We start from the raw sequence: 17,512 nt of genomic DNA, 5'->3' as shown, positions 1-17,512 counted from the left end.
AAACGATCCACCATGCGCGAAATTTAAGAGAAAAGGAAAGAAAGAATGAAGAGGGGAAGGGGGAGGGGAAGGCAGTTTGTTTGGGAAAGTCACGTGACAGTCTGGTCGAGGGGGAGGAGGGAGGCGGGGGTGAGAGGGGTTCGGGTCCGTACGCTCCTTTACGCACCCTCTACACGTCCGTTCGTGATGACAAAGTTCGCGCTCGGAAGAAAGAAGTAAATCCCCTGCAAGAGCGACGAGCACTTTGCCTGAACCTCACTCGGCTGTTCGCCGCACGCTTCGGTGCATGAACTCTAAGAGTCATCGTCCCGCGCCTTGTCTCACCCCGATCCGATAGACTCGCACTGTTCGCGAATTCCCCTTCCCGACTTTTCGAGTGACGCGTTTCTCATGCCGGGCTTCGGGGCGAAGGAATCGTAACCACGCGGCCCGGCCGGCGCGGTGAAGTGGGGTCAGGTGGGGCGGGGAGGCTGGCGGGGAGGGGCGGGGAGTGCGGAGAGGGGGAGGGGTAGCGAGTGGCCAGCCCAGCGGTTCAGGCGCACAAGTTTCAAGCGGTACCCGGCGGTGGGTTTTGTGCGGTGAGCGAGCGGCAGCGACGGCTCTGCCTCGATATTTCTGTCGTGAAAGGGGGGCCTTCGACCCGACGAGCTTTTCCTCTCGGTGTAAAGTTAACTTACAAAAATTAAACGAAGATGAACGACCACGGGATGAACAACATAGAGAATCATTACAGTGATGGATACATGGAGCCGGAGGAGGAGTGGGAACGCGAAGGACTACTCGACCCGGCGTGGGAGAAACAGCAGAAAAAGGTAAGGACCTAGGCGATTCGTGTGTCACAAGTCGAAGACAACCCTGCAGGACTTCACCGAGGCCCTGCCGAGGCCGGCGGCAGCCCGGCGAGTCCTGCGGTCCTGCGTCAACCCGGCTTGACCGCCCAGGACTCTCCAGGACTCCAGCCTCCTGGAGCGGGATTCGCGACACCCGCCCATTGGATTAATCTGCGCGCCTGCCAAGGGCCTGGCCGTTTCCAGTGCATCAAGTTTGTGAATAGTGCTGTGTGGATGGAGAGTGAAGTGCGACAAGGACAAGAACACCGACCGGCAGGAGGTCCTGTGTGCTGGGCCGCTGAGGCCGCTGGGGTGCGGCGGCCACTGGCCGTGTCCATTGAGTGTCGAGTGCAAAGTGTTTTCCTCCTTATCTTGTGTTCCATCCGTTACGCGGCGTGATTCCGTGCTGCGTGCCTCGGCGTGCTTTTCCAGACATGCCTTTTGCCACTTTAGTGGCTCCAGCCAAGCCAAGCCAAGCCAACCTGCCGCCCGCGGGCCAGCCCGGCTTGTGATGCGTCAGGATCGGTGGCCCGTGGAGAGGTTATAAACAGTGTCACCAAACGAGGATCAAGTGGTGAAAGTGCATTGGCTCACTACTTCTACGTGTGTTTCTCTCGTTTATTTGGTTTAGTTGTAGAAAAGATTCCAATGAGCTGTGTGTGTGTGTGTGTGTGTGTATTGCATGATGAAATCCTGCCATCGAATGGATGTGAGATGGCTCAATTCATCTTTCGGGTTGCGCTTCATTTATTTCGTTGTTCTGTGATTTGGACAGTTTGAAAGCACTTTTTTGGAAACATTTCATTTTTATATTCCTATATCCTTACCATGTTCATTTATAAATTCTGTTAATAGCCTGTCAATTCCATGAAAATGAAAAAAATTTCCTCTTGTCGAGTGCGATTTGTTATAATCGTCAAGGCATGTTAAATACTGGGAAGTTATTTAAATTATCCTTTATGTTCTTTCTGTATTTCAGTCTCGTTTTATTTTTAAAAATTTTATACTTTTATGTTTTTACTTAAGTATTGGACGGGGTTGAAATAATGAAGCTCTTTGTGTGCTATTTGTGTGCAAGTTTGAAATTCAGACCACTGCCTCTCAACAGTAGCTAATTAAATATAGCTTGGATCAGAGCCCAGTGCAGAAGAGACACACAGCACTGCTCAAGTATCCATTTTAACTGTGTTGTCTTACCAGCATGACATGAAATGTTCTGGAAAGATAAAAAAGTAATTGTGCTTCCATTCACAGATTTTTTTATTATTAAAAATGCTGTAATTCCCAGTTTTTTTTTGTTCAAGGAATTGTGTGATTTTTGCTGTTTAACCATTTATTGCCTTTATCTGACTGTTTTAGTATTAAGTTCATAATTTATTTTCTTTAAAATTGAATTACTGTTGAAAACACGTAACACTGTGTATGTGGCCTCTTCTCCCCTGTTTCGACCGCAGGTCTGTCTTGTTTGCTTCAGGTGGTAGAATGTAGAATGCACGGCCGCAGACCTGACCCACCTCCGGGCTTCGAACCGTGCCATTCAAGCGTGTAACATCCCATGATGTAGAGCATCTCTCTGGGCCGGTCAAAAATAGGAGGCTCATATTAGCTCGCCGTTGGCGAATTCTAATTCTGTGAAACGAGAGGCCAGGCCGACGTCGTCCGACGGCCGACTCCACCGCGTCGAGCCTCAAGGCGCCTCAGGCCGCGCTCTCTGCTCTGTCGGCGACACGCAGTCCACGCAGTCTTCGCAGTGGGTCAACTTCTAACGCCGCGTCGCTGTCGGCGCCGTCGGCCAGCGCCCACTGATTCCGAGAGCCTTTTTCGTCGCCCTGTCTCTCTCGCACTCGTCGGGAGTCGCGCAGCGGTGCGAGAGAGACAGCGCGGTTACCGATACGGTCCCGGCCCGGCCGCCGTGATTTAGACGCGCGGGGCGTCCGGGCGGAGTGGCGGCACCACCCGTTGAACCGTTTCCCTTGTAAATGTCTAAATGTGTCCGCGCGGAGTGGCGAAGGCGAATCCCTGTGCCAATATTACTCCTGGCAGGCGGGAGGCGCGTGTCTCTCGGTATTGACTGCCGCACCGCCGCGCCGCCGCACCGACACCACAGTGCCACGGTCAGGAGCGAGGGCGCGGCGCGCGGAGCCTCGCGGAGCCGCGCAGCCTGGCGCAGCCTGGCGCAGCCCCCACATCATCTGAATGGCGGTTTTAATTCGAACCCGAGGGCCTGTTTCCGAAGGAGCCGGGCCGGGCGGGGTCCGAGCACAGGCTGGCCACACCGTGGCCCACTGGCTTGGCCCACAGGCGTGGCCTACATTCGGCCGGCCAGTCAGTCAGCTGCGGGGGGCGGGGCGGGGCGGGGCGGGGCGGGGCGGGGCGTGCCGCCGTGCCGTGGGGTTGGCGTCGCGTGGCGGCGGCGTAGCTCGGCCTAGGGGCGCCACAGCGGCGTAGGACGTAGGGCATCCGTTTTGGCCGAGCCCTGGGCACCCTGGTCGGCCGCGAGCAGGACCCGCTTGGCCGGCTCGGTGGCAGTGGCTGACTGGGTTCTAAAACGCCAAATTGCAGTGATGATGCGAGCCGTCAGGCAGATAGATCCACAACGCACACGTTGGTCGTTCCCTGGTTCCCTCGTTTAGAGGCCCTTCCCCCGCCCGCTCCGCAAATCCATCTCCCCTGGGCTCTTCCTGCGCCGCCTCTATTTCCGTCGCCCCTCGCGTAAAAACAAGGCGCCGCGCGGCCTGCAAAGCCTGCGAAGCCTGCGAAGCGGTGGAGCCTGTAAAGCCTGCACCCTTCACGTAGCGTGGGCCGTTGGGCCGCGGGCCGCGTGGGTCGGGGGTCGCAACCTCCTCGTGCGCGCTGACCGCCCGCACCGCCCGCATGACTGACGGACAGGCTGGTGGACCGCCTAATGACTGCAATGGCTGACTGTCCGCCTTCATGACTGACCGCCCTCATGACTGACCGTCTTCATGACTGTCCGCCTTCATGACTGACCGTCTTCATGACTGACCGTCTTCATGACTGACCGTCTTCATGACTGACCGTCTTCATGACTGACCGTCTTCATGACTGACCGTCTTCATGACTGACCGTCTTCATGACTGACCGTCTTCATGACTGACCGTCTTCATGACTGACCGTCTTCATGACTGACCGTCTTCATGACTGACCGTCTTCATGACTGACCGCCCTCATTAATTACTGACCGCCTTCATGACTGACCGCCTTCATGACTGACCGTTTTCATGACTGACCGTTTTCATGACAGACCGTTTTCATGACTGACCGTCTTCATGACTGACCGTCTTCATGACGGGCTGCTGACAATGAGCGGCGCGCTGGACGCTCGGCAGTGCTGGCCGAACGGGACATGGAACGGTAATGACCGGCCTTTACGCTGCCCCTCCCCTCCCCCTCCTCCTTCCCTTTATCTCTTGTTTCCCAGGACGAGTCGCGCAGCTCGCACGCGCCGCCGAGTCCAGCCAGAGCTCGTTTTTTGAAGGGCTTCCTCCTTGCCGCTTCTCGCGTCGTCGCTTTTTTGCCCCCCCCCCCTTTTCTCGTCCTGGTGGTGTCCTGGCGGCGTCCTGGCGGCGGCGCCCCGCTTAAGTGGCTCGAGGCGGTATGTGGTATGATTCACATTGCTTCCCCCTCCCCTTCCCCTCCCCCGGCGGCACTGCCCCCGTTATGTCATTGGCACGCGATTACGCCCCGCTGGCGCAGCCCGGCGCCCCGAACGGGGAAGCGTCTGTCACTGTCGGCTCGACGGCGGTGCCACCAACAGCATGGCCTCGTGGGTGTAGTGGACGTGGCGGTCCCCCCGTCGCACCCCTTGCCTGCCCTAGCTCTAGTTCTCGCCCTAGCCCGCGCCCTAGCCCTCGACCTCGAGTTTTGGCCTCAGCCTGTCATAATTGGGACGAAGTGCTGCCAAAGTGGAAACTGGGGAAAAGAGGGGGGGGGGATGAGATGGCACGCGGCCTTGGCCTTGGTGTCGCCACACTGCAATTAGTGTGCCGATGACCGCCGCGAAGTGTGCCGCCGCCTGATTGGCCAGGAAGACCCGGCCGGTCTGCCTGCTCGGTTCCATTTCTTTCTCCTCAGACAGGACACGCGCGTTTGCGGAGCGAGCGCGAGCCTCACTGGTCTGGCTGGCACACTTGGGGCACTCATTAATTAAGGGTTGCTGGAGGGAAACTGCACTGCGTGAGGTGTTAAGCGAGCTGCTTTGAAGGGCACAGACACTCATCTTGGGTCGCTTAAGGGACAACCGTGTGTCGCTTAAGGTGCGTTACGCGACCCACCTAAAGAGCACAGGGACCAAGGTGCACCAAGCGGACTGCTCTAAGAGACGGTGCCTTCTGGTCGCTTGACGGCGTCCAGTCGTGCGCGCGTGCTTGCGCCTTGTGCTGAATGGTGTAGCCTCGAGGCGGGGCGCTGCAGCAGGGCAGCCCCAGACTCGCTCTCGCTATTCTCGGCCCGCCGCCCGTTGCCATGACAACGCGAGGCGTTCAACGCGCGGCCCGACCGCAAAGATGCGCCCCTCGCACGCCGCGCACGCCGCGCACGCCGCCAGCGCAGCGGGGTGCCCTCCACAGCGGCCGGGGCGGGGCGGCTCTTCTTTTTCGGGTGATTGACGGGCTGGGTTGACCGACCGTCCGTCGTCGCTCTCTCCGTCGACCTCCCCGTCATCGTCGCCGACCTCCCCGTCGTCGTCGTGTGCCTCCCCGTCGTCGTCGCCGACTTCCCCGTCGTCGCCGACCACCCCGTCGTCGTCGTCGACCTCCCCGTCGTCGCCGACCACCCCGTCGTCGTGTACCTCCCCGTCGTCGTCGTCGACCTCCCCGTCGTTGTCGCCGACCTCCCCGTCGTCGTCGTGTGCCTCCCCGTCGTCGTCGCCGACTTCCCCGTCGTCGCCGACCACCCCGTCGTCGTGTACCTCCCCGTCGTCGTCGTCGACCTCCCCGTCGTTGTCGCCGACCTCCCCGTCGTCGTCGTGTACCTCCCCGTCGTCGTCGTATACCTCCCCGTCGTGGTCCTCCCCTTCTGCCCCTGCTTCCTGGCCACTGCATCGTCCTGCATCCGGCCCGGGTAATTAAACGGAAGACTGACGGAAGGCGGCTGAGACGCGTGGCGCTGCGCGGTGCGGTGCGGTGCGGTGCGGTGCGCGGTGTCCCCGTTTCCAGGCGACCAGGCTGATTGCATTTCGTGTGCGTTTGTGTGGCTGCCGGCCCGGCTGCCGGCCTGGCTGACGAACGCCCCACCGGCTCCGCTTCCGGGCTCGAATTTCCCCGGGCTGTAGACTCATTCCGAGAGTCTTTTTCGTCGCTCTGTCTCTCTCGCACTCTCGGGGCACCCCGCACAGGTGCGAGGGAGACAGAGCAACGAAAACGACTCTCGGAATCAGCCTCCTGCCCGGCCCGGCCCAAATGGGCGGCCCTCGGACCTCGCGAGGGCTAGCCTGGACTAGCCTGGGCTAGCCTCGAGTTACCGATCTAGTTACTTGTTTTGCTCACGCCGCGCGGCACGCGGCCCTGCAGGCCTCGGCGGCCCTGCGAAGGCGTGCGAACGCGGCAGCGGCGGCCCGGCAGCGGTCGCTGCAACGCTGCAAGGCTCGCTCAGTCGCACCTTCCGCCGAATGCCGCGACCTCCAGGCGTCCAGAGGGCTCATTCCGCAGCGGTGCTCCGTCGCCACGAGTGCGAGAGAGAGGGAGAGAGCCAGCCAGCGACGAAGCGCCGTTTGCGAACGAGCCTGCATGCAGGCGGTGGCGGTCGTCAACCCTGCCGAAAGTATGACGCGGCCCCCTCTCTTCCTGGACACCGCTCCCATTGACGGACGCCTGGGCGGCCAGGCCAGCCAAGGCGGGCCGCCGAGGAGGCCGTGCGGCACACTGATTCCGAGAGTCCCTTGCGTCGCTCTGTCTCTCTCGCGCCCCAACGGGACGCCCCATGAGTGCGAGAGAGACAGAGCGGCGAAACTGACTCGGAATCAGTCTGCACGCCGTGCAGGCCGCGTGCAGGCCATGCAGGGCACCGGGGTAAACACATCGACGAAAAGGGCATGGTTCGCTTGGCCGCCTCGCTCGCCGCGCACGGCGACTACGCGGACGTCTGTCCCGTCCGAGAGTCGCTCCGTCTCTCTCGCACCTGCATGTTTGTGTCGGTCGGCCCGTGAGTGCGAGAGAGACGGAGTGCGGCCAGCTGGGCCAGCTGGAGCACGCGCAGGGCCCGGCCTGAAACTGAAACCGCCTCTTTGAAAAGGAAGGACAGGACGCCTTGCGCCGCCTTGCGCGCCACGCGGCCATTCCCGTTAGTGCTCCGTGTAACCTCCTTGTTGTTGCTGCTTTTTGTTTTCTTTTCTTCCTCCGGCGGAAAGTGTTGCCCTGCTCGGCGGGGAGAAGGGAGAAAAGGTGGACGATTCCATGTTATTATGTCGAAAGAAGAAATAAAAGGCTGCCGTCTGTCTGCGATCCGCTAGAGAGGCTCGGCCCGAGTCAAACCGCATCGCCGGAACCATGAGAGAATGGCTTTGTTACTGGAGTCCCGTCTCCCCGGCCGGGCCTGAAGATCACTGCGCCGTGAGTTGGACGGCGGGCCCAGAGTGTCATGGCGTCGCTAGCAGACGAGAGGTTCAAACAGCGGCCCTGCAGATAATTTTTTAAATATCTAATTCAACTGAAATTTTGTACGGCCCCGCGTACGTCGAAGGAATCGTGGAAGTATTGGGGAAGCCATTTCAGTCAAAAAGAAACCCTAGTGTGTTGTGTGTTATTTTATTGGCTAACCCAAGTACATCAGTGTCATATCCGTGAGCGTAGTACTGTGATATATTTTCATGATGTTAATCACTTTCCTGGCTCCAAATATCATGTCTATGCAGTGGAAGGAAACCTTTGTACCATTATCTTCCAAATAAGTGCCTTGCCAATACTGAGTCAGTTGCAGTTTCAAAAGTGAACTGAACCAAGTAAACTGGTGCATCAAACTGGTGCTTCTCTACTTGACTAATTTATTTGATAGACAAAATATATGTTGAGTTTGTCATGAAGTTCGTATTTTTTTAGTTTCATGACACAGTAGCAACAATAAAAACTTATTTACACTTTATTGTTTTGTTGGATTTTGATGAAATGAATGCATTGTTTGGGTTCGCCGTGGGGTCCCATAACCTAGTCCTGACAAGTCCCAACACGTCGCTGACGGGCTGTGGCGGCAGACGACAGGCACCCCCACCCTTCCCGTCCCACCCCCCCATCCCCCGGGCCGTTCCACCGCCGCTCAGAAGGCTGTGACGGCGGAACGGAGCAGTGAGCTTCAGGCCCGGCTGGGGAGACGGGACTCCAGTAACAAAGCCCTACTTCATGCCGGAACAGCTCGTAAAAACGAACCGTTTCTTCATTATCGTTTTATTTATTGTCGCGCTGTTGTTTTCTTTCTTTCCTGGAAGTTGGCGTGACCTTGCGCGGCCGCGATTTGGATTTTGATCCGTTTGGCGCTCGGCGTGCCTGGCGCACTTGGCGCGACGCGTGGCCCCGGACGTGATGGAATGTGTCGCGCTGCCGCCTCGTCGCTCTGTCTCTCTCGCACCCCCACGGGCCTGGGGGACGCCCCACGAGTGCGAGAGAGACAGAGCGACGACGATACGATTCTTCGGAATCAGACGGCTGCCCGCGCGGGGCAAAGAGAGAAGAAAGGAAGAATGAGAAAATGCGTGGAAGGAAACAAATGGGGAGCAGGAGAAAATGAAAATGGCTTTCCGGTCGGACGTCTGTTGGGATACGGTCCGGTCCGGGCCGTGCGTCTGGCAACAGAGTTTGATGCGGTCGGGTCGGATTGGAGGGGGGGGGGGGTGGCAGGTGAGTCGCGGCGCGCTCGCACCTGGACGATCGGCTCCGCTTTGTATTGGTCATTGGCAGCGGGGCTGGGCCAAAGCCCTGGCTCCAGGCCGCCGAGGGTCAAGGCCCTACATTGGTCACGCTACCAAAGTCCGGCCAAAGTCCGGCCAAAGTCCGGCTAAAGTCCGACCTCTGCTTGGGAGGACGCAACGGCTCAGTCTTCGGTCGAGGCGATGGAAACATTTCTTCCCCCCCGACGGTGGTTCCGGGTGGCTCCAAATGCATCGACCCCTTGACCTGTCGCTTTGTCACTCGTGTGTGGATGCAAAGTAGCACTGCCCCCCCCCCCCCCCCGCTGCGGCGCGCCTCTCTCTATCTCTCTCACTCCGCGGGGGATTAGCGCGCCGCTATCTCTCTGCAGCCCCTAACCGCCGCCCTTATCACCGCGTGCCTGCAGCTGAGCCCCTCCGCTAATGGCGTCATAAAAAAAGAAGTCTGTCGCAAAAAAAGAGAAGAAATTTTGGAAAATTATCGTCAGTTTTTTTTTTTCAAACGACAGTCTCCGCACGCAAAAAAATAAATCGATTCAGAGCTAAAAAGTTAGCACCAGTGCTAATTTATCTAGCTCTGTAGGCCCAGCAAAATTTTTAGCTGCACAGCTAAAAATTATTAGCTGGGTAAATTTAGCTATGGAGAAAACGGAGATTAGTGGCATTGGAAACAACTCTAGCTGCATTAGCATTGTAGAATTCTTCATGATTGTGATATTTATTAGAAGGTGCGGGATTTTCTGTCTAAGACGGACCATTTGTCCTGAGGCGTAAGGCTCCTCCGGGACAGTCATGTCTCAAGGGACTTTAAAAATTGCTGCCCATGGGTGATGTCACGGTGAGAACGCGGGGAGCATCCGTTCCCCAACTAACCCATCTCTCACTGCTAGCCACCAGCGCGAGCGAAGCGCCACGGAACGAACGTAGCCTTGCCCTATCTCCTAAACATTTTTGCTGCATTGTAAATCCCATTTTTGCAGCCATTGATTAGCACTGCAGCAAACTGAGGTAGCTGAATCCTCCAGAAATATAGGTTCCGGGAAAGCCGATCTCCGGCAGACCCTCAACTAAAGGAGCAGCGCTACTCAGCAGAGGTCGCTAGCAGAGTTGCAATTTTTTTAGCTGTGGTGCTAAAAAACGCCAACTAAGAAAGTTAGCTCTGGACTGACTTTTATTTTTTTGCGTGCGGCATAATTGCGACAGAATTGGAACTGGCGGAGCGGAGCGACCTTTTCTCTCGCGGGCCGCGCTCCGCCTAGGCCAGTGGTTCTCAACCTTAGGGTCGCGACCCCAAGCGGGGTCGCGAAATTTTTTTAAGGGGTCGCGGCGATGCTGGGGTCGTGTTTTAGGCTGATTTTAAGCAGCCACTGCGTCTGATCCGAGGCGGGCATTTTGCTCCCTCAACGGGCAGTTGGTCTTTGGACCTTCCTTTAGCATGCCTTTGTTACGGAGTGCAATTATCAGTCTTAGTTTGGGAGCAGTATTGTCTCAAAGTTGGCCGAAACGCTCAGAAATGTCTATGAAAAATCGTGTTTTGGGCCGATTTTAAGCAGCCACTGCGTCTGATCCGAGGCGGGCATTTTGCTCCCTCAACGGGCAGTTGGTCTTTGGACCTTCCTTTAGCATGCCTTTGTTACGGAGTGCAATTATCAGTCTTAGTTTGGGAGCAGTATTGTCTCAAAGTTGGCCGAAACGCTCAGAAATGTCTATGAAAAATCGTGTTTTGGGCCGATTTTAAGCAGCCACTGCGTCTGATCCGAGGCGGGCATTTTGCTCCCTCAACGGGCAGTTGGTCTTTGGACCTTCCTTTAGCATGCCTTTGTTACGGAGTGCGATTATCAGTCTTAGTTTGGGAGCAGTATTGTCTCAAAGTTGACCAAAATAGTCACAACGGTTTTTCAAAGACACTTGCGACCGTTTTGATCGACTTTGAGACAATACTGCTCCCAAACTAAGACTGATAATCGCACTCCGTAACAAAGGCATGCTAAAGGAAGGTCCAAAGACCAATTGTCCATTGAGGGAGCAAAATGCCCGCCTTGGATCAGACGCTGTGGCTGCTTAAAATCGGCCCAAAACACGATTTTTCATGGACATTTCTGAGCGTTTCGGCCAACTTTGAGACAATACTGCTCCCAAACTAAGACTGATAATTGCACTCCGTAACAAAGGCATGCTAAAGGAAGGTCCAAAGACCAACTGCCCGTTGAGGGAGCAAAATGCCCGCCTCGGATCAGACGCAGTGGCTGCTTAAAATCGGCCCAAAACACGATTTTTCAAAGACACTGCTGACCGTTTCGGCCAACTTTGAGACAATACTGCTCCCTAACTAAGACTGATAATTGCACTCCGTAACAAAGGCATGCTATAGGAAGGTCCAAAGACCAGTTGCCCGTTGAGGGAGCAAAATGCCCGCCTCGGATCAGACGCCGTGGCATGTTAAAGGAGGGGTCGCGTGGGGTCGCGAAATTTTTCCTGGGGGTCGCGGAAATTTTTGGCTTTAAATTTGGGGTCGCGAGCCGAGAAAGGTTGAGAACCGCTGGCCTAGGCCTTCCAGCAGACTGATTCCGAGGGTCTTTGCTCTGTCTCTCTCGCACCTATGCGGGACGCCCCACGAGTGCGAGAGAGACAGCGCGACGAACACGACTCTCGGAGTCAGTGTGCCGCCAGCGCGGCGGGAAATGGCAAACCGCACCGGGCCTGGCTCCGGCCTGGCTTGCTTGGCTCCAGCAGACTCCAGCCGCGGCGGTGGACGGGACGGGACGTGCGGTTCCGCGGTTCTGCGGCACTGCAGCTCTCGGCCCGGGTTCGAGTCCCGCCGGGGTCGCCAGCCCTGGCCGTCTCTGCTCGTTCTCGTCGATAGTCGGCCTCCCCTCCCCCTCCCCGCGGTGCACCGCGGTGGCGCTGCATTTGGATAGCGACTTGTCGCCGCTCCGTCTCTCTCGCACTCACGGGGCTCTCCGTACGGGTGCGAGAGAGACCGAGCGACGAATCGCTGGGCTGGGCGGCCACTGCGGCCTATTTACTTTGGTGGTGACTCCCTTCGTGCCACTCCGTGCTCTCCGTGCACTCCGTGCTCGTTGTTGGCGGTTTAGTCGTGGCCTGGAGGCAACGCCCGGCAACGCCAAAGACTGCTGCGCTCCAGCAGACTCATTCCGGGCGTCCTCTCTCTCTCTCGCACTCTGGGGCGTCCCGTGTGGGTGCGAGTGAGACAGAGCGACGAAAGGGACTCTCGGAATCCGTCCCGTCCGCAGCGCCGTCGTGACTGGAGTCGCCGTGTTGCCAATAACTGCAGTGCTGCTGCCTGCCACGCCACGCGCCACGCGGACTGGCTGGCTGGAGTCTCCAGCGTCGCTCTCTCTCTCTCTCTCTCTCTCTCTCTCTCTCTCTCTCTCTCTCTCTCTCTCTCTCTCTCTCTCTCTCTCTCTCTCTCTCTCTCTCTCTCTCTCTCTCTCTCTCTCTCTTGCTCGCTCCTTTGCGTGGGTGCGAGCGAGACGACGGCAGCGCGGTTTGGACTCACGGGAGGAGACGGAAGGCGCGGTCGCTCTGGAGCAGTGTCGCGGCTGCGCGTGCGTGCGAGAGGGAGAAGGGGGGGGGGCGAGGCTCTGCGAGTGCGAGTGAGATGCAGCGACGGAGACTTGAATGCTGGCCGGGTTCCGGCACACTGTGCGGCACAGCCAGACAGAGCCCCTGCTGCTTGGCAAGGTAGGCAGTCCCGCCGCGCGGGAGTGCCGGGCGTCTGTAAGTCTGTCTCTGATTCCCAGAGCCGTTCTCGTCGCTCTGTCTCTCTCGCACCCATACGGGACGCCCCGTGAGTGCGAGAGAGACAGCGACTCTCGGCGTGAGTGCCGCCTGTCGTCTCGCTTGCTCGTGAACGCTTCCCCGCTTTTGGAGCGTCTGAGCGATAAAGGTTGCTGTGGTCGGCGTCCTGGCGTCTCAGGAAGTTAATTACTCCCCGGATGCAATCCTGGCTCGTCCTGGAGGCGTGTGAGGAGCAGTCGTAGCGGTGGAACTGTGCAGCCGCGGAGCTCCATTTTGCTGTGATGGTGTTTGGTTTCGGTTTGCTCGGTGCACTGTGGGCCAGAAGACCGGCGCCCAAAACTATAGACGCGTTTTGTGCTTTAGAGTCGCTAAACAGGACTCGAACCGAGCGTGTGACCCCCACCAATGAATTCCTCGTTCGGAGAGCAATCCATTGGTGGGTTCACACGTTCGGTTCTAGTTCCACTTAGCTACCCTTGAGCTCAAAACGCGTTCGGGATTTTGACCGCCGGTCTTCTCTGGCCCACTGTGTGGTGGCATTTTCTGCTCACGACTAACTATATATATTTTCTGCAGTGTGCCGCTCGCTGTGGTGTGTGCCCGCCATGTGACACACTGTATAAACTGTGTGCTTGCGGAACGCCCCCCTCCCCTTACCGTCCGGGGCGTCGCACTTGCCGCCTGAGCCCGCGTCAGTCTGATGCTTTGTCAACAAGTTCGCCCGCCAGCCCAGCGCCAGCCGTCTGATTCCGAGCACTGCTTTCGTCGCTCTGTCTCTCTCGCACTCATGGGGCGGTCCGTAGGGGTGCGAGAGAGACGGAGCGACGAAGCAGTGTTCGGAATCAGACGCCAGCCCGCCGATTCAGGAGAGTCTTTCCGTCGCGCTGTCTCTCTCGCACTCGGACGGGACGCGCTCCAAGGGTGCCGTGCGAGAGAGACAGCGCGACCAGACGACGCTTTGGGATGGCTCGTCCGTCCCCTCCGTCTATCTTTGCTTTGCGACGTGTGTCGCTATCTTTTGGCTAGGCGGGGCGCGGCGGGGCGTTCCGAGGCGTTCCGAGGCGTTCCGAGGCGTTCTGTCGTGATTTGGCCGGAAATCGGGCGCGCCCAGCGCGTGAATGGCGAGGTGGGTCTATTTCGGCGCGGGGCTGGGCGGTGCAAAGCAGTGTCGCGGTTGAAGTGCGCCCTGACCGCCACGACCGCCGTGCCGCCGGGCGGCCAGGCCATCAGTGCGACTGTCGGCTCAACTGCAACCTGCCTGTGGTGCTCCTCGACCTGCCTCAACATCCGCCCCCCCTCCCCTCCCCCTTTCCTTTCGCCCACACCGCCCATAAAGCACGTCAGGTGTGGACCCCACGGCCCCTCGTCGGAAAGGTTGCCGTGGGTGTTGCGTTCCCCTCGCACTGACTGACACCCAAAAAATCGCTCAGGTTTAACTTTCATCCCCGTTGATATTCCGGTGATGCAAAAAAAATTGTGTAGAAAAGAAATATCTCCAAACCAACGAAGAATGTTTTGTTTCAATGGATAATTTGTGTTGGATTGGAGATATGACGAACCGAGCGTGTGACCCCGCCCCGGAGAGCAATCCATTGGTGGGGTCACACGTTCGGTTCGAATCCCATTTAGCGACTCTGGAGATCAAAACGCGTGTAGAATTTTGGGCCGCCTCCGCCGGTCTTCTGGCCCACCGTGCCCCGCCGGCCCGTGTTCTGTTCTCGAGGCTCGAGGGCGCCAAGGCGTTGTTGACACGCGCGGGCTGCCCAGCGCGTGCTAATTGCCGCGTGCGTGGCACTGCGTGTCACGCACGGCCCGACGCGTGTTCGACTCGTCCCGAGCAGTGCGGGGGAGGCCGCGCCACGCGGGTGCACTCTCAATGTTCTACAGCGAAGATTCTCCATATCATGGTGAAAATGTTCCATATTATGGTGGTGCAGCTGACTTCGTAACTTACCCTTGAGAATTCACTGTACCTTATAGATATTTTGATGAATTTCGTTGGTATTATGGAGAAAATATCCACCCTAATATGTTGGTGCAGCCTTTCACCGTAAGACATTTACTGTGTGGGAGCCAGAAGCCATAACACACTGCGTGAGTCCACATCGGGTCTGCATTTCCGCGGCCCGCTGCTGGGCTTGCCCCGCTATGCAGGCAAAGCTGACTGATTCCCAGGAGTCGCTCTGTCTCTCTCGCACCCATGCGCCGTCCCGTACTGGTGCTAGCAGTGTGAGAGAGGAGAAAGAGAGCGACGACACCGATTCTCGGACGGAATCAGTCTGCAGGGCTCGGCGCGCTGGGTGTAGGGAGCACACTGGTTGAGTGGCAAAGCGTTTCGGGGGCGCGGTGCTTGCGCGCGATAAGGCTTGAGGTGTGTCGACGGCCTTGTCGCCGTTTCTCGTTTCCGGCCGATTCGCTGCAACGAGTTTGTCCAGGTCCTTTCGCGCCCCGCGTCGCGTGCCCTTCCCCTCCATCCCCCCTCGCCCCCCTTTCCCCTTTCTTGACTCGATGCGTGTTGCATGCCTGCATAACTTTGAAGCCAACCTTGCCCTGCTTCCGCCCACGCCCCGCCCATGCCGCGTTGCGTTGCGTTTGATCTGTTGCATCGCCACTCGCATTGTGCTGGGCTTGGCGGGGCGGGGCTTGGCGGGGCGGGGCGGGGCGGGGCGGGGCGGCCGGCCGCGAGACGACGCGGAGCCGTTCTGCGGTTGGCGGCGGCGACGTAGCGGTTCGCGCCGTCTCGACGAGGAGGACGGCGACGGCGACGAGACGAGGGTCGCTCCAGGTGTTTTCGGCGTCATGATTTGTTTTCCGAGGATGGCGTCGTGCGGGTGCGGGAGGGACGGGGCGACGGTAGCGTTGGCGGTGTTCGCTGTGCCCGGCGGCGATCGGGCCGCGCTGCCGCGCTCCGCTCTTCCTTCCCGGACTCGGTGATTATTCGTGATTCCCGGCGTCTTGGCAGTGCCGTGGCGGTGCATTGTGTGCTTTCCGCTTTCCGTGTGCAAATGGGAGGCCGCGCCAGCCGAAGGCCGAAAGCCGAAGGCCGAAGCGTCGCGCGGCTTTCAGATGGCGGCCGTTCCGGGGAATGAGGCGTCCCGTCCGCCTTGTCTAGTTGCGTAACAATGGCTGGGAGGTGCGAACGGTGCACAGTGGGCCAGAAGACCGGCGCCGCCGGCCAAAACTCTAGACGCGTTTTGAGCGCCAGGACTCGAACCGAGCGTGTGACCCCACCAATGGATTCCTCGTTCGGAGAGCAATCCATTGGTGGGGTCACACGTTCGGTTCGGGTCCCATTTAGCGACTCTGGAGCTCAAAACGCCGGCTGGGGCGGTATTATTATTTCTGATTTTCGGGGCTGCGATTTGTGTGAGTATGTTAAGACGTTGCCCCGCGCGGACGCGGAGAGTTGGCGGTGGTGGGGGGCGCTGGCTGGCACGCGTCGGCCCGGCAACCGGCTATGCCTGGGTCAGGCGCCCCGCCCCGCCCCGCCCACTCTCTCGACGTGCAGTCCTGCGGTCGGGCCGCGACTGCAGCTAGGATGCGCGGCTGATCTCATTCATTCCTCCACTGTTTTGCTGTTAGTGTAGGTTGCCATTCCTGCGTACTCGCCCCTCATTTGTTGTTGTTGACGCGCTGCCCTCTGATGGACATGTTGTTGTTGTTCGTTGTTTCCCGTCGCTTACCCCGCGCCGTGCGCGTCTGTGTGTGTCCGCAGGTATATATAACGGTGCCGGCGTGTCGGTGACGTCGTCGTCGGCGTGCACCGCCACCGCACCGCCACCGCGCTGACGCAGTCGCCGCCGGCCGGCCGGCCTACCTGGTGGCGGCCGCGGCCAGGCCGCCGTCACCCCCTTGGCACGACGACGTGCAGGATGTGCAAGACCAGGACTCGTGAGTCGCCGTGCCGATAGCGGGTGACTCACACGGGCGAGGGAGGGGAGGGGGAGGGGGCACGCCGTCTCGACTCTAATTCAGAACACGTCAAGCGGGAGGCGCGTTGTTTACCCGCGCGACGTCACCGCGGCACCGCGCGGGCTTTGGCCGCTTGCAGTGCGGGCCGCCGAGGCCCCGGCCGCGTTGCCATGCTAACCACCGCCGCGCGCACAGTGGGCCGGACGACCGGCGGGGGCGGTCAAAACCCCGGACGCGTTTTGGGCTCCAGAGTCCATATATGGGACTCGAGCTGAACGTGTGACCCCTCCGATGGGTTGCTCTCTTAACGAGGAATCCACTGGTGGGGTCACACGCTCGATTCGGCCCTGTTTAGCGACTCTGGAGCGGCAAGCGCCCGGAGGGTAGGCCGCCCCGCCGCTCCGGCGTGTGCGTGTTGCCTGCCTTGCCATTACCATTACCATTACGGGCTAGACCACACATGATCGTATGCCGTTTCGGGCCCGACACAAGCTCGCCTGCACTGCAAAACGAGACGTGGCCGTCCTTACTAGGGTGACACTTTATACCGGCGGAGACGAACCTCAAGCGGCTCGAAGCTCCCACTCGCGGGGGCTCGGCCTCCCTGACCCTTTACCGGGCGGATTCCGGACACTGCCTACGTCGCGCTGTCTCTCTCGCACTCATGGGGCGTCCCGTGAGGGTGCGAGAGAGACAGCGACGAAGAGCAGTGCTCGGAATGAGCGCGGAGGTCCTAGCAGCTGGCGCCGTGCGGTGCGGGGGTGTGCCTCTGGCTCTGCCGCCCCCGGCGTTCGCTCACGCTGGCGCCACCTCGCGGGGCGGTCGCCAAGCGATTTGTCTGTTGGGACAGGTCCGCGGCCCGCGCCCTGATTGTGGCATTGTGTTGCATTTCGGCTTCGGCCGGCCTGCCGCCGCTGCACAGTGGGTCAGAAGACCGGTGGAGGCGAGGCGGACAAAACTCTAGACGCGTTTTGAGCTCCAGAGTCGCTAACTTGGACTCGAACCGAGCGTGTGACCCCACCAATGGATTCCCCGTTCGGAGAGCAATCCATTGGTGGGGTCACACGTTCGGTTCGAGTCCCATTTAGCGACTCTGGAGCTCAAAACGCCTCCACCGGTCTTCTGGCCCACT

General features: G+C 59.1%; 1 protein-coding gene across 3 annotated transcripts in view; it reads left to right on the top strand.

The window, feature by feature from the left end:
• Positions 1 to 515: 515 nt before the first annotated feature.
• LOC117639770 (alpha-actinin, sarcomeric) overlaps positions 516 to 17,512 on the top strand; it is a 35,842-nt gene continuing 18,845 nt past the window's right edge. For 2 of the 3 annotated variants that reach the window (XM_034375684.1, XM_034375676.1), the window contains exon 1: positions 516 to 812. In XM_034375684.1, coding sequence (XP_034231575.1) covers positions 693 to 812 — 120 coding nt within the window. In that variant the 5' untranslated portion in view covers positions 516 to 692. The remainder of the gene's footprint in view (positions 813 to 17,512) is intronic. The other variant, XM_034375666.1, reaches the window with a different exon arrangement.

This window comes from Thrips palmi, unplaced genomic scaffold, assembly GCF_012932325.1.
Source record: "Thrips palmi isolate BJ-2018 unplaced genomic scaffold, TpBJ-2018v1 HiC_scaffold_1, whole genome shotgun sequence".
Classification (NCBI taxonomy): domain Eukaryota; kingdom Metazoa; phylum Arthropoda; class Insecta; order Thysanoptera; family Thripidae; genus Thrips; species Thrips palmi.
This window is presented reverse-complemented; position numbering and strand designations above follow the sequence as displayed.